General features: G+C 42.1%; 1 protein-coding gene across 12 annotated transcripts in view; it reads right to left on the minus strand.

Annotated features, from left to right (window-relative positions):
- Positions 1-23657, minus strand: part of dtna (dystrobrevin, alpha) — a 195408-nt gene that overhangs the window by 113807 nt on the left and 57944 nt on the right. For all 12 annotated transcript variants that reach the window (XM_080194256.1, XM_080194255.1, XM_080194253.1 and 9 more), the window contains exons 5-7: positions 22908-22993; positions 7842-7996; positions 3660-3765 (exon numbers count right to left, since the gene is read on the minus strand). In XM_080194256.1, coding sequence (XP_080050382.1) covers positions 3660-3765; positions 7842-7996; positions 22908-22993 — 347 coding nt within the window. The remainder of the gene's footprint in view (positions 1-3659; positions 3766-7841; positions 7997-22907; positions 22994-23657) is intronic.

Raw genomic sequence — 23657 nt, forward strand, 5'->3', positions numbered from 1 at the left:
AGGAAATACCAGGTGCTCTGAGGATCATTTTCTAAACCTCACTCAATACAGGTGAGCTGCCAGATGACTGGAGGTCTGTGAACGTTGTACCATTATTTAAAAAGGGTGTGAGGGATAGGCCCAAAAACTGTAGGCTGGTCAGGCTGACTTCACTGGTTGTCAAATTACTGGAAACAATTCTGAGAGGCAGTATAAATGTCACTTAGAAAGGCCTGGATTGATTAAGGATGGTTGGCATGGTTTTTGTTTTAATGAAGATTGTGTCTTAATAGATTAATAGAATTTTTTGAGGAAGTGACATGGAGTATTGATGAGGGTAGTGCAGTGGATATTGTCTACATGGGTTTCAGTAAAGCATTTGACAATGTCCCACAAGGCACACTGGTCAGAAAAGTGAAATCTCATGGGATACAGGGGAAGGTGGCCAGTTGGAACCAAATTTGGCTCAATGACAGGGAACAAAGGGGAGTGGTCAGTGGATGTTTTGTGAATGAAAAACAGTTTTTAGTGGCGTTCCACTGCTCACAGTGTTGGGGCGGTGGAATACAGTGTATGTATTAATGATTTAAATTTAATAATGAGTGGCATGATTGGAAAATTTGCAGATGACACAAAAATTGGCTGTGTAGTTGGTAGCTGTTGACTCCAGCATGATATCAATCATTTGGTTGAGAGGACAAATGGAACTATATCTGGAAAAATGTGAGGTAATGCATTTGGAGTGGGCAAACAAAGCAAGGGAAACTCAATGAAGGGGAAAATATTGAGATGGGTTTTGAAAGTGACGGACTTTGGAGTACATATCCTAGATCCTTGAAAGTGGCAAGAACAGTGAACAAGGTAGTCAAGAAAACACGTGGAATTCTTTCCTTCATCAGGTAAGGTATTGAATACAAAGTGGGAATGGAATGCTGGTCGGGCCACAGCTGGAGTTTAGTGTACAGTTCAGGTCACCATATTATATGAAGGCATAATTCCTCTGAGTGTAGAGGAGAGACACAATAATATTGCTATGGTTTGAAAATTGCAGCTATGAGGAGAGATTGGGAAGGCTAGAATAGAGGATAAGAGGTGACCTCATTGAGGTGTACAAAATTATAAAGGGTCTAGTTAGGGTATACAAGAAAGACCTGTTTTCCCTAGCTGAGGGATCAATTACCAAGGTGCATAGATTTAAGGAGATTGATAGAAGGATCAGAGAGGACATAAGGAGATCTTTTTCATCCAAAGGATGGCGAGCATTTGGAATTCACTGCTTGAATCGGTGGTTGAGGTTGAACTCAACTCATTTGAAAAGGTGCCTGGATTTTCATCTAAAGTGGTGTAACCTGCAAGGCTACAGGCCAGGTGCTGAAATATTGGATTAAAATGAGCACCTATTTCCTATTTTGGCCAGTGCAGACACAGTAGGTTGAATGGCCTCTTTCTGCACCATAGCCTGTCTATGGTTCTATAGGTGAGACATGATTTTCATTAATTAAGTTCTTGAATATATTTCAAATGAACAATGCACAATATTCATTCTAACAACAAAATCCAGTTTTAAAATTGACTCAAAGTGATATTTGAAAGCTTGGGGAGCTGAGTTGTCAATGGAAGCATGAAATGGCCTGAATGCTGATGCGAGCTCACACTGTATTGTTTAACTAAAATGGCTTCCTCATGGACATACTTGACCATTGAACTTTACAACACAGACCATGTTTTTTTTATCATCTTAGTCTCTTTATGTATGCTATGACTTTTGAGTTTTACAACAATCTGTCTTCTAATACACCTATCTCACTGCTTCAGATTAAAATGTTAGAAGCAGATTTCAATGATCGGATATTGGCCATTGATGTAGTTGTACAATCCTTTCAGCAAGGCTATGTTAGAGGTCTAAAGGTCAGGTCCAAACAGGGGATCATAAACCACTTGTTCCAAATAGGCATTCCTCCTGCAGAGGTGGAGAGACTCTTCCCGCTCAGAAAGGACAGTAGGATAGGGGGCACAGCCTCAAGATAAAGGAGGGGGGGGGGGGTTTAGAACGGAGTTGAGGAGGAACTTCTTCACTCAAAGGGTGGTGAATCTCTGGAATTCTCTGCCCATTGAAGTGGTGGAGGCTGCCTCGCTAAATATTTTTAAGACGCGGGTTGTTGGGTTTTTGATAAGCGAGGGGATTAAGGGTTATGGGGAGAGGGCGGGAATGTGGAACTGAGCCACGACAGATCAGCCATGATCTTATTGAATGGCGGGGCAGGCTCGAAGGGCTAGTTGGCCTACTCCTGCTCCTATTTCTTATGTTCTTATGTAATTCACCAGTTCCTAAAATACTGCACCATTCAGGCACTAAACCCAACTCCATTATGTCTCTCTGCATCTGTTTCCAAAACCTTTATCGATTCCTTTGTTATCGCTAGGTTGGACGATTCCAGCATGCTCCTGGTTCATTTCCTGTTGTACCTTATGGGCGACATGGTGGCAGAGTGGTTAGCACTGCTGCCTCACAGCGCCAGGGGACCTGGATTCAATTCCCAGCTTGAGTCAATGTCTATGTGCACATTCTCCCCATGTTTGCATGGGTTTCCTCCAGGTGCTCCAGTTTCCTCCCACAGTCAAAAGACTGCGGGTTAGGTGCATTAACCATGCTAAATTCCCCCTTAGTGTCTCAGCATGTGTAGGTTAGGGGGATTAGTGGGGTAAATATGTGGGGTTACAGGGATTGGACATGGGTGAGATTGTAGTGACTGCAGACTCGATGGGCTGAATGGCCTCCTTCTGCACTGTAGGGTTTCTATATTTGGTCTCCATAACCTTGAGATCATCCAAATTTTCACTGCCTGTGCCCAATTCACCAAGTCCCATTCACCTATCAGCCTGTTGCTTATTGATTTACACCGGCTTCTGGTTTTGCAATGCCTCAATTTTAAAATTCTCACCTTTTTTTCAAATTTCTCTGTGGTTTTACTTCTCCCTATCTCGGTGATCTCCTTCAGCCTTAATCCAGCACTCCGAGCTCCAAGATCTCTGCACTCCTTCTACTCTGGAGTTGTGAGCACCTCCATTTTAATTTCTTCATCATTGTTGGCTGTGCCTTCAATTTCTGGAATTCTCTCCCTAAACCTCAATGTCCTTTTCTCCCTTAAACCTACCTCTTTATCCAAGATTTGGTCACATGTCTTAATACTCCACGTGGCTCAAGTTTTGTTTCATAACATCCTTGGAAGCTTCTTGGGATGCGCTAGTACAAACTTGGTAAGTTTCCATTGCACTCTGTAAAGAAATCTGAGATGTCTTTTCTGCTTGCAAGCAGAAATACACGTTATTTTTAAACTAATTTACCTGAGACATTATGATTGCTCTGAGTTGCTGCAAGCCAGGATGCATGCTCCTGATCACTTTTCACTGAATTCTACCAGCTAGTGCAATGGGAGGAATTGGGATGAGGACAAGAATGGGCTTTAAGCCTCCCAAGAGTTCACTATCTAATGTTCACACAGGAAGACTGGCTGATTAGTTGAGGCATGAGAGATTGGGAGATGCTAGAATAGAGGAGGATAAGAGGTGAAGGTGTTTTTGAAGGCTGTATACCCAGGGTTACCTTTAGAAGGGAAGGGAAAATATTTTTTAAAAACATAGCAAATAGGCAAGATGGAACTGGATGGTTTATAACTTACCATTTTCAACATTTGCTAGGCGATGCATGAGTGGCAACCAGACAAGACATTGTGGTGGAGGATCAGACATCAATGTGTCCAGAAAATTGTTCAATGTCACCTTTTTCTGTAAAACACAAAATAAAAATTGGCACCTTCCAACTGAAAAGACTCGTAAAGGTTCAAGTGTTTTTTGGGAACTCAAATAGCATTGAAAACTTGTGCTACTCTTAAATTTCTAGTGAAGCTTAAAAATCCAAATTACATGGTGTCCTTGTTCAATTCAACATGCTTTTCCTTGGCATATGAAGAAAAGAAAAACTCAGGTCTGGCTGCATCTGTGGAGGAACAAAATTAATGTTTCGAGTTTAATATGGCCCTCCTTCGGTTCTGAAGAAGTCACATTGGACTTGAAATGTGATCCATTCCCGGCTGAATAAATTATTTAAATCAAATTTAGATATCATTTGAATGAAATTAGTGAGCCTGGGATGTTATGTCCAGGCTCACTGCCTCTGTGGCCACAGAAATTCTCTCCAACAGGAATCACAGCTGGTCCCCAGCAATGGGAAACACCCATGATGGCCTCACCGGTAGAACAGGAAGCCATTGACCTCCCCCGGGAGGTTGGAAGTAAAGGGGGGGGGCAGTGTCCCTTGGTCAGTGCCAGTCTGACGTTCAGTCTGGCACCCTGACAGTGCCCCCCCCAGGCGTGGGGCAGTGCCAAGAAGGCAGGACCGGACCAATCAGTAGTGGGGTGAGGGGAGCCCGCTGCGGATCTGCGATTGGTGGGGAAGATGACAGTTCAGTCAGTCCTGGCCAGTAGTTTGGGAGTGTTATAGGCCTTGGACCCCTATGGTAACTGGCTTTGATGTTGGTGTGCCGGCGTTGGACTGGGGTAAACACAGTAAAAAGTCTGACAACACCAGGTTTTAGTCCAACCGACTTATTTGATAGTATAAGTCGGTTGGACTAAAACCTGGTGTTGTCAGACTTTTAACTGTGGCTTTACCATGGAGGCTGACTGAGAGAGGCAGAGGCTGAGGCTGAGTGACAGGTCTCTCCATTCTCAGAGCAGAGGGACCTGCGCATGTGCAATTGCGCCATCTGCTGCTCTCAGCCATCATTCGGGTGATTTAAGTCCTGTCCCCTGCTCCTACAGGCAATAAACCATTTTTGCTGTTTTTCCATGCAGTGAGATTTGGGCTCACCCAAAAAAATCAGAAACTTCCGTTTTTGTGCTCGTTTTGGACTTACTTTTTCGTAAGATCGCCCTCCCCGGATAACTTTTTTTTACAAAATGTGGATGAACAGAGTCACAGAACTGCCAATCAGCTTTAAACATCATTTTTTTTTAATTAAACATGAAAAGACTGACTATAATGCAACTCTTTCACTCCCTATCATCTTCAAAGAGTACACAGATTTTAAGGATAATGCTGGTTACGGAATAGATCTCATCATATAATGTTCAAAATAAACATACAATCCATGCAACCAAAAAGGCCAATTGTGTTCAGACAACCCCACTCTGAAACCATGTGGTAAAACCACAGAAATCCTACTGTGCAAAAAGAGGCCAAAAGGCACATCATGTCTGTCCCAACTCTCCGGAAAAGCATTCTACTGAGGCCCACTCCCCCTGTCCTAGCCGTGTAACCCTGCGCATTGATCATGGCCAATCTACTTCAGCTGTGCATCTTTGGCTTGTGGGAGGAAACTTACGCAGATACACAGTCATGCAAGGCCAGAATTGAACCTGGGTCCCTGGCACTGTAAAGCAACAATACCAAACACTGTGCTACCATGTCACCCAGGATAGATGTCACTCAATCAGACTTCTGTGGATTTCTCCTCAAATTCCCCTAAACTGATTGGAATTTACAAATCCTTGTGTGACACTCTCAAAAAACATGCTTTAGAATCTTCTTACAAACAATGCTTTTCCTCAGCAGCTTTCAGCAAGGATCCACCTCCTGGATTTCCAACTCTCATTTTAGCATTCCTTTGTCTTTATTAGCCACGAGCTTTCAAATTTTCATGTAATCGTTCAGTCCCTAACCAAATAATAGTGCTGCAAAAACTAGAACAAGAATACTAACATTACGACTGTTTCAGATGTCTGGCTTTTCTCCAGACAATTTCACCCTTTCTGCCCTTTCCAGGCCTACCTTTAAATTCAGCGAACAGTTCCCTGCTCAAATTCCAGTTCCTGTTTTCCTTTTTATCTTAATTTTCCTGGAAAATTCTCTTCATTCTGTAGTTTCTAGAGCCAATTGTCCTTTAGTTTCCTTGGAATTTGTTTTCTTGCCCATTACTCCATTTATGTGCTTCTGCAAAGCAGACAGCTTTTCTCTACCATTGCTAAGCTCCAACTGCTATATGGATAGGATTTTGATTTTGACAAAACTTCCAATTTAGCTTTCAGAATCTGTTGACCTCATGACTTATTTTGCAACTGTGTTTAATCAGTGTAGTCCTCCTTGTCTTACGGGTCCACTCCTATATGCTGACAAGCAGGCTCAGTAATGGCTGATCCAGAATCGCTCCCGCTTTTACCCCCTGCCAATCAATCTGCTGATATTGGAGGTATCAGCAGATTGATTCTTAACCTGCTTGGCCATATCATGAAGACACTTTTGGTGGCCAGTAAGTCCTGATGTGTGACTTGAATCCAGGGCTTCGAGACAGAGATCCTGCCCTTTGAGATACATAACCTTCTTGCTTTATGAATTTGATAGAGATTAAAACCTTTTACAAGTGTCATGCTGAATATTAAATTACTTCCCCATTGATATACCTGCATAATTGTAAATAACTAACTGTCTAAACTTTTAGTATTAGTTGGATCAAACTGCCAGTGTTCTCAAAAGGACTAGTACTCAGCCTAATACAAAACAAATCGTGATAGTGGTAAAAGAGCCAACACAAATCCACTGTCTCATTGTTTCCTCACAATCTGCCAATTACAAGGCCTTTTTTAAACGTAGGAAGTTGTAAAGATGTTGAATGAAATTTATTTGAAGAAAATGCCAAATTGGCTAAGCAAGTCACTTCCCCACAACTTATGTTTAAGGATATACTTGTTGGGATTTGCTCTATTTCCATTAGGAGTGAAAAGAGATTGAATTACCCAATAGTTTTCCGCTGCTATAACCCTATTAGGAAAGTTTTGTTTGCAAAATTATTTTTTGAAACTCTCCAACAGCGTTGCTCATGTTGAGGTAAAGACTATGCTGTTTATACTTCCTCTTCCTACTTAGCTTTCCTATTTATTGCCTTCTCCTGTCTTCCTCTTCAACAGTCTTCATTCTCCTTTTCTCCATCCTCTCTCTCTCTTATTTCTTCTCTCTTCCTACATTCACTTCATTCCCACATTTAAAAACATAAGAATATAAGAACTAGGAGCAGGAGTTGGCCATCTGGCCCCTCAAGCCTGCTCTGCCATTCAATAAGATCATGTGAGATCTTTTCATGCACTTAACTCCACTTACCTGCCCGCTCACCATAACTGTTAATTCCTTTACTGTTCAAAAATTTATCTACCCTTGCCTTAAAAGCATTCAATGAGGTAGCCTAAACTGCTTCAGTCACGACTCTTTGGGTGTCTTCAACTCAGTCCTAAATCCACTCCCCCTTATTTTGAGGCCATTCCCCTAGTTCCAGTTTCACCTGCCAGTGGAAACAACCTCCCTACTTCTACTTCATCTCTTCAATATCTTCCACCTTTCTTTTCACATCTTCCTTTCTCATCTCTATTATCCATCCACCTCACATCCTTTCCTCTCTCACTTCCTTACTCCTGTTCCACTATCTCCTCCCACCTCTTCGCTTATTATACGCAGAGTGCCTCGAGAAGGATTAGAAGATTGACAAGGAGCCAGTATTAGAAAATGGAACAAATAAAATTATTTTGTGCCCTCCATCCAGCGCTGTTACATAAAACCTGATAGGTGTTGCAGGAGAGAAAGCTTTCTATTGAATTCTATCATTCATCTGGAGCCATACAAAGCAGAAAAGGCCTGGAAACTCAGGAAAATGGTGTAAAAACATGTATTTTTCCCATGTATTGCAGTTTTTCCATTGAAATAAAAGTGGACAATGAGAAAAATGCACCTGGAAATTCAACCCCAATACAGTCATGTCATTTCCAGCAATTACACCTTAAGCTAGACTAAAACATTTGGATTTTTTAAAACTCACCTGTTGGGAGAAGCATGACTTGGATGCCTGTTCTGTGTACCCAAAGGAAGGACCTTCAAATACTGCCGTCGGTAACTTCAGCACCTCTCGCAGAAACTGGTCAAACTTCACATAGATCATTATCCCGTTAGAGTCTGATATTTGAGAGAAGACATCTGAAGGACAATAAATGGGGGAGGACAAGTGCACCATTACTAGTTTTGCAAATACAATATGAAAAACTAGTCTTTGCTACAGTGGTTATGCCTTTCAACTACCTGATTCAAAAGAAACATTGAACATAGGTCAGGTACACGGTGTCCAGGAATGAACATTAGCCGTTCTTTATTTACACTGGTCCAAATTTTGCTATGGCAATACCTGTCAGTCTTCTTCATCGTTACCCCATGGAAACTGACAGCAAAATGCAGAATACATGGAAATCCATAAACTGCTGACAATGAGCCTATGCTCCTCCAAAATATGCACTATATTGATTCCATCAGGTTACCATCTCGCTTGCAATCATGAATTCATGAATTGCCATTCTAATGTTGTTAGTTCTATTGTAAAAACCCTGGATTATATGTATTGAATGAGGGTAACAGTGCTTTCATGTGTTATGATGACCCTTGTGCTTTGGGAAAAGCCAGTATTTTATTTTTTGCAGTGTTCCTTTAAAATCAAAATGAAATGAGGATAATTCTAGAAAGGTGGCAATGTGTGAGGTCAGACTTCTGAGGAATGTCTATGTGACCTGAGGCTTCTACGGGGATGTATGTTATAAAGCAAAGGGTAGATGTGATAACCCTTGTGAGGTGCATGGGAATCACTGATTGATCTCCCTGTGGGGCTCGTTAAATACGAGTTCCCCTGGTAACAAGCAGTGGCGTGCCCACCTGGAATTCATGTTCTGAGCCTTTAATAAGGCAAGCCCAGGACTGGGCCTGCTGAACTGCAGTCCCAGGTAAGGACGACTATGTGCACACCATGTAATGGTTTTACTTTGCATTCTTTAATTTTCCTTTCCAGGCAGGCTTCTGTACCATTACAGTAGATAAACAGCACCAAAGGGAGATCAAATTACAAGTGGTCTCAGAGCCCAGAAAAACAGATGTGCATGTGTAGAACAGAGCCCTGCATTTGACAGGACCAGAGGAGACCATTAGTGTTCAATGGTTTGACTGACCTCTGCTTCATATGCTAGTCAGTTTCCTGATCGATGTAACTGTACTTGCTTGCTTAAGGTCTGTGGGTAGAGTTACAGAGTTAATTAAACAGAGAAGTTTCCAGGAACTGGAGTTCTAGCTGATGTCATGAGCGAGATATCAGCAAGGTCCAATGCCAGGCAGGAAAAGCGGTGTTGAGGCTGACAACAACAATGGTGGCTTTTTATGCCATATAGTGTGGAACTTAGAAGAAAAAGAGGCAGTCAGATGTTCCACAATGTAGTGTTATTAGGCAACCTCTGATTTGCCCACCCGGCAATCAGCGCAGTGTTTTGATGATCCAGGCACCATTTCCAAAGGCCACCACACAGCGAGGACACCAGGAAACATTCACCACCCAGGTGCCTCCTAGCATCACCTTCTCCTCCAAGAGCTCTGTTTACCTCTGAGCTCCCCCCTCGATAGGTGCACACCTTCTGAGACCAGTCATGCATCACGCCATTCTGACATCACACTGCCATGGATACATTTTTGACATGGACTAAAACCACCAATGTTAAAAGTCTGCCAACACGCAATATCTAGGATCACAGCTGAAATATAACCACTTGAACAAGGTACAAGAGGGCTGTGGACACCTCTAAAACAGCACTTCAGCAAAAGACAACCTCTTCAGGAGAATAGGGGTGAAGAAAAGACAGAAAGGGAAACTTCACATTGGAAATGATAACATTACGGGTCTGAATATTAAAAATTTCTCATTTTCCTATTTCTAGTGAATATATAAACCTTCAAATGCTGCACACAAAATTAGTTTGTAGGTTCTACTCATTAGTATGACAAATTCTGCATTTCACAGGTTATGTTGGTTATTACGAGACAACCTTGATTTCATGTTTCAACTGCATTCCATACTGGCTTATTACAAATCGATCATATCTCTTCTTTCTATCCTCTATCTTTGCAGGCATAGTTTTCAACTTCAGCAAAGATCTGACATTATCAGATCAGCTGCCCATTATACACCTTTTATCTTTCAAATCTCCTAATCTTGTGCTGGAAAGGGCAGCTGGTTTCCAGCCTGCCTTAGATCCCTGCTACATCAATTCGGCTTCCATTAAACTGCCCTCTCTATAAAATGGTTACCAATCAATTACAGTGAAAAAAGGGAATGGATACGACAATAAAAGATCATGTGGATAAATCTAACAAACTGTTCCAGTATAGTTACGATGTAAGCATTTTCCTGGCAATCTGCAAAACTGCTCAGGTTATGGCCTATCCACAAAATGCAGGAGAAATCCATCCCTGCCCATTCAACTTACTTGCAATTATCAGCAAAGTGATGGAAAGTGTCGTCGACAGTGTTATTGAGTGACACTTATTCAGCAGTAACCTGTTCACTGACACTCACTTTGGGTTCTGCCAGGGCTACTCAGCTCCCGACTTTATTACAGCCTTGGTCCAATCATGGATAAAAGAGCTGAACGCCAGAGGTGAGGTGAGTGGCATCAAATTTGACTGAATATGGCATTGAGAAGCCCTGGCAAAATTAAAGTCAACCAGAATCAGAGGGAGATTCTCCACTGATTGAAATCATAGCTCACACAAAGGAAGATGGTTGTGTTTGTTGGAGGCTAATTATCTGTCTGATAGCTGCAGGGGTTCACCAGGGTAGAGTCCTAGGCCTAACCATCTTCAGCTACTTCATCAATTATCTTCTCTGTAAGATCAGAGGTGGAGATGCTTGCTGATGATTGCACAGCATTCAGCGCAATTCATGACTCCTCAGGTACTGAAGTAACCCATGTCCACACAGAACAGACCTGAACAACATTCAGATCTGGTCTGACAAGTGGCAAATAATATTCACATCACACGTGTGCCAGACAATGGCTATCTAACCATCTCCCCTTAACATTCAAAGGTATTACAATTGCTGAATCCCTCACTATTAATATCCTATGGGCTGCCACTGAGCAAAAAGTGAATAGATCAGCCTATAAATAAAGTGGCTACATCAGCAGGTCAGAAGCTGGGAATTCAGCAGCAAGCAACTCATCTTCTGGCTCCGCAAAGCCTGTCCACCATCTCCAAGATGCAAGTTAGGAATATGATGAAATACTGTCCAATTGTTTGGATGGATGGAGCTTCAACAGCACTCAAGATGCTCAAACACACCCAGGACAAAACAGATCATTTGCTTACCACACTTACTGTCACCTTCAACATTCCCCTGCTTCACCATCAACACATTGTGTACCAACTACAAGTTGCACTGCAGCAACTCACCAAGGCTCCTTTGACAGCACATTCCAAACCCACGACCACTACCAGCTAGAAGAACAAGGGCAGTAATGCTTAGGAACACCTGCAAGTTCCACTCCAAACAATGTATTATCTTTATCTGGAACCATATTGCCATCCCTTCACTGTCACTGGATCAAAATCCTGTAACTTCTTTCCTAATAGTACTATGGGTGTACTTACACCACACGGTGTGTAGTGGTTCAAGGCAAAAGCTCACCACTACCTTCTCAAGAGTAATGAGGGATGGGCCACGAATGCTGAACTAACTAGCATTTGGCCATCTCCCAGTTCCAATTTTAACCTGCTCTAAAGAAAGGAGTGGGGCATTTAGATCATCAAGGCTGCTCCACCATTTAATATGATCATGACTGATCGGTCACTTCAATGCCTTTTACACCCACAATGCCTAAAACCCTTTACGTTATCCTTGGCAAGTGAGGAGAACCTGGAAATCAGAGGATCATTCTGAAAGTATCCAGTCCTGATTCTGATAGCATAATTGCCGCATGTTTGCGGTTTTAACCAAAGACCTGATCAGTCATGACCTTACTGAATAGCAGGGTAGGCCCACTGGGGCTGAATGGCCTACACCTGCTACTAATTTGTATGTTCGTATGTAGGAGAAAACCTTTATGGCTTCGCTGCCAGCCTAGCAAGGCAGGAGGAGACAAGGCCAGAAGAGATCCAAAAAGTAAATGATAGAATCCCCAAAGTACAAAAAGAGGCCATTTGGCAAATTGAGCTTGTACCAATAACAATCCCACTCAAGCCCTATCCCTGTAACCCCATGTTTTTATCCTTCTTGTCCTCCTGACACCGAATGGTAATTTAGTATGGCCTATTAACCCAACCCGTGCATCTTTGGAACATAGGAACGTAGGAATTAAGAGCAGAAGTCGGTAAATTCTGTCCTTTGAATGGCGGGGCAGGCTCAATCAGATCATGACTGGTCTCTCGCGCTGGTTTCAAATCCATCTCCCTAGCTGTATCCCATATCCCTTTTTTTATTAGAAATATGTTTGTCTCCCTCGTGAAACCATTGAATGATTCAGACTCCACCGCGCTATGGGAGCAGCAAGTTCCGCAAATTCACCAACTTCCGCAAGAAGTAGTTCCACCTCATCTCAGTTTTAAATCTATTACCTCTCAACCTATACTTGTGACTTCGTGTTCTAGAGGAAACATCTGGTCCATATTTACTTTATCAATCTCTTAAAATTTTATGCATCTCGATCAGATCCCGTCATCTTTCTAAACTCCAGCGAGTACAAGCCAAACTGTTTAATCTCTCTTCGTATATCAATGCCTTTATTCCTGGACTCAATCTGATGAAGTGTGTGGGACGAAACCAGAGCACCTGAAGGAAGCTCACACAGACATGGGGATAATGTGTAAATTCCACCCAACTCCAGAATTGAACCTGGGTCCGTAGTACTGTGAGACAGCAGTGCTATTCACCGTGCTGCCCTTATTCTCCTTAATAAAAAAAACATTCACTTGCACTTCCTGGCACTAAGCAAAATAAGGCAGCCCAGCTCCTGGCTTCCCCCTAAAACAACAGGGCCTTCCTGCAAGTCTCTCCCAACCATCTGCCTGAGTGTCAGAAACAGAATGCTGACTCAGCAATGACCACCTGCCAGATGACACTGCCCACCTGCTTCTCCCTTCTGGTTTTGGGTGATATATTGATGAGGCTTTTGCAAGTGAGTCCCAGGAGTTAAAATTCCTCAGTCCTTCACTGCAGTGATCATAATGGTTTGCCATCGTCCTTGGCCTCGCCCACATGCCTCCTATTTAAGGAAAGCTCAAGAGCTATAGAATTTATCCATGTGAGCTTGTATCAACAAAATATGGATTAATATCAATATGAAACACTTTGGAATAGATATGTGTGCTTGAAAAAGAGAATACAGACCTGACCCAAGTTTGGTAACAAAAAGGCCTCACACTAAAATAATCAAATTTTTGTTGCCAGCACAAAACTCAAAAGATCAGATTGCATTTAACACAAGAACATATTGCCAATTAAGCAACATCTTTCAAAATGTTGGCTCTTACAATTTAAAGTGACACGTTTGTATCTTCTCAGTTTTTTTGCCAACTCACTGAATGATTTCACAATCATCTTTATCAACATTTTTTTCTGGAGCGATTTTGCGAAGATTTTTCATTTATTGAGCTTAGACGTATCAATAATAAAGGATTTTTTTGTAAGAGAGTCTTCATTTTTTTGAGCTGAGACAATGTGTTGGATTTTCATCTTTGAGTTGGGTAGCCAGCTCCACAATCCCACCTCAGGAGAAATTGCCTGCAAAAGAATGTCTGTTCCAGAGCAATGGGTAGTAACTACAATCAGGCCTGTTGCCCCCCGAAAGAGCTGGGGCAGCCATGGGTGCTGCCGGGTGCCAAGGCGGGCTGTTTAAATCCTTGATGCCCTGAATATATGTCCCAGTTACATTAAAATCAATAGGACAAAAACAGCCCTCGAGCGGGGTTCAGATGTTTCAGTCAGAGCAGAGAAGGAGGCATGGCATTGTTAGTCAAGGACAGTATTACGGTGGCAGAAAGGGCGTTTGATGTGGACTGTCTATTGAGGTAGTATGAGCCGAGATTAGAAACAGGACAGGAGAGATCACACTGTTGGGAGTTTTTTTTAATAGGCCTCCAAAAAGTTCCAGAGATGTAGAGGAAAGGATTGCAAAGGTGATCCTGGATAGGTGTGAAAGTAACAGGGTAGTTGTCATGGGGGACTTTAACTTTACAAATATCGATTGGAAAAGCTATAGTTCAAGCACGTTAGAGGGGTCAGTTTTTGTCCAATGTGTGCAGGAAGGTTTCCTGACACAGTATGTAGATAGGCCAATAAGAGGTGAGGCCACATTGGATTTGGTACTGGGTAATGAACCAGACCAGGTGTTAGACTTGGAGGTAGGTGAGCACTTTGGTGATAGTGACCACAATTCGGTTACATTTACCTTAGTGATGGAAAGGGATAGACATATACCAAAGGGCAGAAGTTATAGCTGGGGTAAAGGTAATTATGAGGCTATTAGGCGAGATTTAGGATACATAGGGTGGAGTAGGAAATTGCAGGGGCTGGGAACACCTGAAATGTGGAGCTTATTCAAGGAGCAGCTACTGCGAGTCCTTGATAAATATGTAGCTGTCAGGCAGGGAGGAAGTGGTCAAGCGAGGGAACCGTGGTGTATTGAGGAAGTTGAATCTCTAGTGAAGAGGAAGAAGGAGGCTTATGTAAAGATGAGACGTGAAGGCTCAGTTAGGGCACTGGAGTTACAAATTAGCCAGGAAGGAGCTAAAGAGAGAGTTAAGAGCAGGTAGAAGAGGACATGAGAAGACTTTGGCGGATAGGATCAAGGAAAATCCTAAAGCTTTCTACAGGTATGTCAAGAATAAAAGATTGGTTAGGGCAAGATTAGGGCCAGTCAGAGACAGCAGTGGGAAGTTGTGTGTGGAGCCTGAAGAGATAGGAGAGGCATTGAATGAGTATTTTTCATCAGTATTCACGCAGGAAAAAGTCAGTGTAGTCGAGGAGAGTACTGCGATACCAGGTAGTAGACGAGACGGGATTGAGGTACTTAAGGAGGTAGTGTTGGCAATTCTTGAGAATATGAAAATAGATAAGTCCCCTGGGCCAGATGGGATTTACCCTAGGATTCTGTGGGAGGCTAGGGAGGAGATAGCAGAGCCTTTGGCTTTGATCTTCATGTTGTCATTGGCTTCAGGTATAGTGCCGGAAGACTGGAGAATATCTAATGTTGTCCCCTTGTTCAAGGAGGGGAGTAGAGACCATCCTGGGAATTGTAGACCAGTGAGCCTTACTTCTGTTGTGGGCAAAGTTTTGGAAAGAATTATAAGGGATAGGATTTACAATCATCTAGAGAGAAATAAATTGATTAGGGATAGTCAACACGGTTTTATGAAGGGTAGGTCGTGCCTCACAAACCTTAGAGTTTTTTGAAAAGGTGACAAAAGAGGTGGATAAGGGTAGAGCAGTTGACGTGTATATGGATTTTAGCAAAGCGTTTGATAAGGTTCCCCATGGTAGGCTACTGCAGAAAATGCAGATGCATGGGATTGAGGGTGATTTAGCAGTTTGGATCAGGATTTGGCGAGCTGATAGAAGACAGAGGGTGGTGGTTGATGGGAAATATTCAACCTGGAGTTCAGTTACAAGTGGTGTACCTCAAGGATCTGTTTTGGGGCCACTGCTGTTTGTCATTTTTATAAATGACCTAGATGAGGGTGTAGAAGGATGGATTAGTAAATTTGCTGATGACACCAAAGTTGGAGGAGTTGTAGACAGTGAGGATGGATGTTACAGTTTGCAGAGGGACATAGATAAGCTGCAGAGCTGGGGCGAGAGGTGGCAGTTGGAGTTTAATACGGAAAAGTGTGAGGTGATTCACTTTGGTAAGAGTAACAGGAGTACAGAATATAGGGCTAATGGAAGGACTCTTAGTAGTGTTGACGAGCAGAGATATCTCGGGGTACACGTGCATAGCTCCCTGAAAGTTGGCACCCAGGTTGATAAGGTTGTTAAGAAGGCGTACGGTGTGTTAGCTTTTATTGGTAGAGGGATTGAATTTCAGAGCCATGAAGTCATGTTACAACTGTACAAAACTCTGGTGCGGCCGCACTTGGAGTACTGCGTACAGTTCTGGTCGCCGCATTATAAGAAAGATGTCGAGGCATTGGAAAAGGTGCACGGGTGGTTTACCAGGATGTTGCTTGGTATGGTGGGAAGTTCTTATGAGGAAAGGCGGAGGGACTTGAGGTTATTTTCATTAGCGAGAAGAAGTTTATGAGGTGACCTAATTGAGGCATACAAGATGATGAGAGGATTGGATAGGGTGGACAGTGAGAGCCTTTTTCCTCGGATGGTGATGGCTAACACGAGGGGACATAGCTTTAAATTAAGGGGTGGTAATTATAGGATGGATGTCAGAGGTAGGTTCTTTATTCAGAGTGTAGTAAGGGCGTGGAATGCCCTGCCTGTAGCAGTTGTGGACTCGCCAACTTTAAGGGCGTTCAAATGGTCATTGGATAGGCATATGGATAACATTGGTTCCACTGGTCGGCGCAACATCGAGGGCCAAAGGGCCTGTGCTGCGCTGCAATGTTCTATGTTCTAGCCCTCGCCAAGCTACTTGGACAGCACCTTTCAAATCCACAACCACTACCGTAGAGGAAGACAACAACAGCAGATGTATGGGAGCATAACCACCTGGAGGTTCCCCTCCAAACCACCCACTAACCTGACTTGGAAACATTTTGCAGTTCCTTCACTGTCACTAGATCCAAATTCTGGAACCCCCTCCCAACTGCAGTGGGGGTGTACCTATACCACATGGACTGCAGTCGTTCAAGAAGTGAGCTCACCACAACCTTCTCAAGAGCAATTAAAGGTGGACAATAAATGCTGGCCTCATCAGTAACGCCCAAATCCCAAGAAATATTTTTTTAAAAAACCCTCACATCCCCTCACCCCAACACTCTCCAGTAACAATAGCCTGTGTGTTATTCATTCATAAAATTGCTTTTGTTACCACCATATAAAATTGTTAACCACCCAGGTCCTTTGAAATATCAGTAGCAGAAACTATGAAAACGTGAAACCTTTTTACCCTGGTGAAATAATTGTGCAATTGACAGAATAGATCAGAGAGAAAGATCTGTCATTCAAGTAATATTTTCCCTGGGGCACAGTCATTTCCTCACAATAATTGATGTCTGGTCTCTCAGCCAAGCCTCATTACACTACTGATCCAATACCGACTCAGGAAAGATGTATTACTTGTGACCAATCAATTCTCTATCAGAACTGGTGCATAATGGGCAGCTGATCCAATATTGCCTGATTTATATCATCACCAGTAGTGAAAAGGATGTGTTCAGCCCAGGAATCAGTTTCAGTTTGTTATTGAGCAGCAGTTTTTAAGCTGGACCAACAAGAATGCCAGGCCAGTTTGAAGCCATCACATTATGCAAACAATTGTATAGTGAGATGCATATATTTTGTTTATTTACTTCTCTTATTGATATAAATTCACTGGGTGGTTCAGAGCCTACGTCTCAGCAAGATCAGAGCATTTATTTAGCTTGCATTTCGAAAAAGAAAAATAGCAGATGTTCTTATACATTCCAGGGACAGCTTACCTAGATACTGGATGGTTAAGATATGCTCTGAATTGTAAGGGGTGGTAAATGGCTTGTGATGGTGGGTGTGAGAAAAAAAATTGAAAAAACCCACAACGATCGTATTATATAAAAGAAAGTTGTATCATACATTTGTGGCATTACTTAGATATAATAACTAGTGTTTTAGGTTTATTACATTTGTTTAATAAGAAAAAAAAATCAAGAGCGTGCCATTCATCAGTTCTTTGCTGGATATTACTAACTAAGCCCATTTACTTTGGAAATAGTGGGGCTTGGATCATGACAGGAACATTTGGATTCATTTCTGAAGGTTTGAATGGTATTTTAATGGACTTCTACAATCGCTATTAGTGTCGTTTTATTGAAAGATCCAATGCATTTAACCACGCCTCTTTTTTACACCTTTAGATGAAGATGATAGCACTGATGCATATAGCAGACTTTGCAGTTCTCAAAAACCCACCTAATGTCAAACTGGCATTACTAAGGTGTTCTAAAGGCAATAAACTGACATTAGTGAGACATGTGTTTTGCTGGCTCCATCACCATGTCTTAAGAACATAAGAACACAAGAAATAGGAGCAGGAGTAGGCCATCCAGCCCTTCGAGCCTGCCCCGCCATTCAATAAGATCATGGCTGATCTGTCACTGCTCAGTTCCACTTTTCCGCCCTCTCCCCATAACCCTTAATCCCCTCTCCTATCAAAAACCCATCAACCCGCGTCTTAAACATATTTAGCGAGGCAGCCTCCACCACTTCAACGGGCAGAGAATTCCAGAGATTCACCACCCTTTGAGGGAAGAAGTTCCTCCTCAACTCCGTTCTAAACCACCCCCCTTTTATCTTGAGGCTGTGCCCCCTAGTCCTACTGTCTTTTTTGAGCGGGAAGAGTCTTTCCACCTCTATCCTATCCATCCCATTCATCATCTTATACGTCTCAATGAGATCTCCCCTCATTCTTCTAAACTCTAACGAGTACAAGCCTAGTTTATTCAGCCTCTCCTCATAGCTCAACCCCCTCAACTCCGGTATCAGCCTAGTAAACCTCCTCTGCACTCCCTCCAAGGCCAAAATATCTTTGCGCATGTGCGGAATTATTAGGCAGAATGTGAAAAACATTTGAGTTCTTTGTTCTTGTTTTGAATTATCCTTTTGGGAGCTCAATTCATTTAGGAAGCGAACACCTTTAGGAGTTCTGCTACTGGTTGGCTGAAGCCATAGCAACAGCTCAGCTACCCTTACTTACAAAATAAGTCAAATACCAAACTGACATGAAAAGTATAGAACTATTTTGTTCCTCGTGGATCCTCTTCACCAGCCCTCTGCAGCACCACTACAGAAACAAAACCTTACTGATGCTTTGGAGGCCCAGGACCAAGCATTAACTGAGGGTACAACTGTATTGCCAGTATCATTTAGCTACTGCACTTTGAGTGATAGGCTTTGTTTTAGAGACACAGAGACCTAATCATTGTTCAGTGCATGCATCCACAATAGCCTCACATTGCAATCCAAATAAAGCTCGCTTTACATACTGCAGTGAAATTGCCTGAATACGACATCAAGACCTCTGCAAGGGAGATAGATGGCACAATTTAACACTGGGCAGTTTAGATGTCATCATAAGAGTGAGATGCATCATTAATTTGTGCCAATTGGGTCCTATCACGTAACTGGGATACGTGGCAATTTTAATGGCCTACTGGCTGGAGAAACTACCACAATCATTTTGACCAGTGAAATCTGACAGGCGGCCTCAAAAGGAAAGTTAAAGTTTAAAGTCCAAAGATGCACGGGTTACATTGATTGGCCATGCAAAATTGACCCTCGTGTCAGGGGATTAGCATGATAAATATGTAGGATTATATGTAGGGCATGGGTGGGATTGTGGTCGGTGCACACCTGATGGGCCAACTGGCCTCCTTCTGCACTGCAGGAATTTTATGATTTTTCTACGAGTCAGGCAGGAACAGGAATCTTTTCCGAGCTCCACATTTAAGGGTGGAGCCCTTGTCAACCTTAGCTCCTTTCCCACTGCCAATTCTCAATCCCCACCCACAACTAAAATATGCACAGCTTCTAGGCTGCATAATTATTGTCAGCCAGCATCTGGCTCATTGCCCATGTGTGTTTAGTCAGGTGGATAGCTGGCCAGCAGGATGTTAATGTGACCCGAGTGCAAAAACTGTTAGGGCCACCCAGTGGTTCAATTTATGTTTTTGCCTGCTAGTTAAAATCTACGTCCAAACCTTGAAGGCACAAAACTAATGCTGAAATTCTATGGAGTCAGATTACAACTTTTGCATAAATTTGTGGTTAATTTTAAGCACTCTAATACTTCACAATTGTTAGTCCAAAAAATAAAAGCAAAAATTGACATTTACATTTTTCAACTGATCAATAGTTCCTTAAAGGCTATCTCAACAACCGCTCTTCCACATCCAATCAATCCCTCCCAATTCATAAATGTACTCTGTTGCCTCCAGACACAGCTTACAGCAACATTGTACCCCATAAAACAGTTAGCAGCAGCAAGCATGTCTATCAAAAGGAATGATCATATAGACAAGCCTCATAGAATTCTTTGAGGAGTTAACAGACATAATAGACAGGGAGAAAACAACAGATGCAATGCATCTGAGCTTTAAAGGGGCTTTGACAAAGTACCACATGGGAAATTAAAGTGCATAGGATTAGGCAGAAAAGAGCAAACTGAATTAAAGTTGTTAGAAATGTGAAAACTCAGTGTAGGAGTTTAGCACTGCTTTAGAAGTGTTCTCAAACCTGAAGATGTCAGTAAACTTGGAGGGATGCAGTATTGGCTGCCACACCACAAAGAGGAGAGCTTAAGAGAACATATGTATATTAACTAGGGTGCAGCCTGAATTCAGGAAACAGAAGTACAAAACAATGTGATAAAGTTATGAAGGAATGGGATAGAGTAGACAGAAGCAGACTATTTTGAGTGGTTTAGGGATCAAGAATGAGTAACCATGGATACAGGATTAAATGTAAAACATTTAGAACAAAAGGTCAGAAGAGTTACTTGCCAAGGTTGTGAGGCTGTAAATCTGCTTCCACGGTTAATGGCTGACAAAGAACATTGTTAGAATTTCTGGATAAAGGGGCTAGGTGGATGAAGAGAAAATGGGCAGACAATGTAATAATTGGGGGGTTCTTCATCATGGCCACTCCATTGCCAGTAAAATAAAACGTATTGAGAGAATAAAGGTGGCACAGGTGCTTTTCAAACTTTAATTTAAAATTTCTAAATATTCATGTGTGCATCATCATTTGTTGAAATTAGCTTCATCAGAGAGCTACATGTACTGACACTCATCATGATTTGCACTCATTAATGGTAAAAAGTCTCACAACACCAGGTTTAAGTCCAGCCAGTTTGTTTGATAGTAATAACCACAAGCTTTCAGAAACAGTGTTCCTTCGTCAGGTGTGTGGAAGGTTCTGATCAGGGAAAGGCACATAAAGACACAAAAAGGCATATAAAGCGTGTGTCTTTATATGCCTTTCCCTGATCAGTACCTTCCACACGCATGACGAAGGAACACCATTTCCGAAAGCTTATGGGATTATTATGAAATAAACTGGTTGGACTTAAACCTGGTGTTGTGAGACTTCTTACTGTGTTTATCCCAGTCCAATGCCGGCATCTCTACCTCATTAGTGATTACAGGGAAGTTGGGACATTTCTTTATTTGTGGAAAAACTGATGATGTATTTCTGCACTCACTCTTCTTTGAATACTCATTCTAGTGTCCAATATTGTGCTCACCATTCTGTGGGACATGGTTGAACTTGCAAGCTCAGCTGGCTCTCCTTTCTACGCATTGTGAAAGACAACGTCTGATCAATCTCAGCAGGGATCACTGAACTGTCCTGAACTCAAAACCCTACTGGGATTCTGTCAGCCAACACCTCGAGATGGACCCAAATATCGACAATACTGACAGTGTCCTTTAGACCGCTCATTTTCATACTTTCACTGAATGATCCACCACCATTCTCCCATACCCTTAATGCCATGGCCTTCATCCTTCTATTCCAGCATGTTGCTGCCCCTATCCTGTCCCTCCTTAGATCCTTCTTCCATTCCTTCATTCATCTGATTCCTCCACACAAAGTGCCACTCTCCCACCACTGACTCACCTTTGACAGTACAGCAGCCATTCTCCTGCCTTCTGCCACAGAGTTCAACAAGGAAAACACCCAGTTCAGACACAACTGCACAAAACCAATGGTTACCGCCACCATCAAATGAACATGAACCAAGTGCCAGAGGTGTGCCTTTTTCATAAAAATAGAGCACAATCTTAAACAGGTTTTGCTCATGAGTGTTCATAATAATATATTGCAAGTGGGAACTCACCACAGGGCAGGGTGAGATTTGACAAGCCACAAACATGCCACTGACCAAATCTCTGTATCTGTAGCTCTGTCAGGAAATCAAAATTTCAGCTTTTGTCTAATTCAGTCACCTAGCTCACCAAGTTTCCCATTCTTGCACATTCCATAAAATCACCCCCTCCCACCACCAAATAGGTAATTGCATGAGCAGATCACTTGTCTGTATTAAAACCAATAGAACAGTCATAAATGAAATAAAAATTGAACAGGTTCTACAACAGGTGGGACTCCTTTCCACCAAATAATTGCTTGTACATCAAAAACAAAATTTACCCCTTTTTTTAATGCAATGAGCTAATACTCCCTGATCAATTCAGTTTCTCCTTATAATTAAGCCGTTGATTTCAATTTGTGTATCGTTCTCTAAATCAGTCTATTTAAAAAAAAATCAACTTTCCAACTGCTGTTAAATATAGGCAAGAACAAGGCCACACGGTGTTTATGCGAGCCTTCATCTTAGACATTAAATGGCATACAGATAGCACATCTGTATGAAAAAAGTTGCCATCATGAGGTCACCATTGGCTTTTTCTGTAGTTGTCTGTCTATAGTACTTCTCTGTTTTCCGACATTCTAGCAATGACTACACTTCAAAAGTACCTTGGGTCATCCCAAGGCCTTAAAAGTCATGAAGTTAATACATAGAACATAGAACACTACAGCACAAACAGGCCCTTCGGCCCACGAGTTGTGCCGATCACATCAACACCTACCAACCTACAGACCTATCTATAACCCTCAATCTCATTAAACCCCATATACTCATCCAGAAGTCTTTTAAAAGACCCCAGCGAGTTCGCCTCCACCACCACTGACGGCAGCCGATTCCATTCACTCACCACTCTCTGAGTGAAAAACTTACCCCTAACATCACTTGTTAACATGTTTTTCTTTTATTTACATATTTCACAGTGGAGTTCAGTGATTGTGAAAGGGCAAAAAGTTAAAAGGCTGGAACAATAACTGGAACATTGCAATGGTTAAAATGTACAAAATACTTGCATCTTAGTTTATCCAGTATCTTCCCTCCACATATTGTTGCCAATGCCACTTTCACAGCAAAAACCGATACCTTGCCATGGCCTTCTCTGTAAAGTTAAAAATAATTACATTTTAAACAAGTCAGTCTGCCATCATTCAAAAGAAAGCAAATAAACAAAACTATTTCTGCAACCAGATTTAGATGTTAATGTCACTAACATTGCAATGGTTATGAGAAAGGAAATTTTTTTTTCTCAAGTTGTTTTAATACAACAAAATGTTTTAACAACATTTGCTCTGGAATAAAATCATAATATTGCTGGAAATCTGAAATAAAAACAGAAGATGCTGCAAAAACTCAGCAAGTCTGGCAGCATCTGTGGAGAAAGCGAGTTGACGTTTCAAACCTGTATGACTCCACATATTTTGAGTCTGTATGACTCCAGATCTCCAACAACCTGTCCTGGTCCCTCCATGCCAACACTATAGTTAAGAAAGCCCATCAATGCCTCTACTTTCTCAGAAGACTAAGGAAATTTGGCATATTAGTTACGATTCTCACCAACTTTTACAGATGCACCATAGAAAGCATTCTTCCTGGTCATATCACAGCTTGGTATGGCTTCTGCTCTGTCCAAGATGCAAGAAACTATAAAGGGTTGTGAATGTAGCCCAATCCATCATACAAACCAGCCTCCCATCCATTGACTCTGTCTGCACTTCCCATTGCCTCGGCAAAGCAGCCAGTATCATTAAGGACCTTATGCATCC

The sequence above is a fragment of the Carcharhinus amblyrhynchos genome, chromosome 8 (genome assembly GCF_965287045.1).
Source record: "Carcharhinus amblyrhynchos chromosome 8, sCarAmb.v2.hapA, whole genome shotgun sequence".
Lineage (NCBI taxonomy): Eukaryota > Metazoa > Chordata > Chondrichthyes > Carcharhiniformes > Carcharhinidae > Carcharhinus > Carcharhinus amblyrhynchos.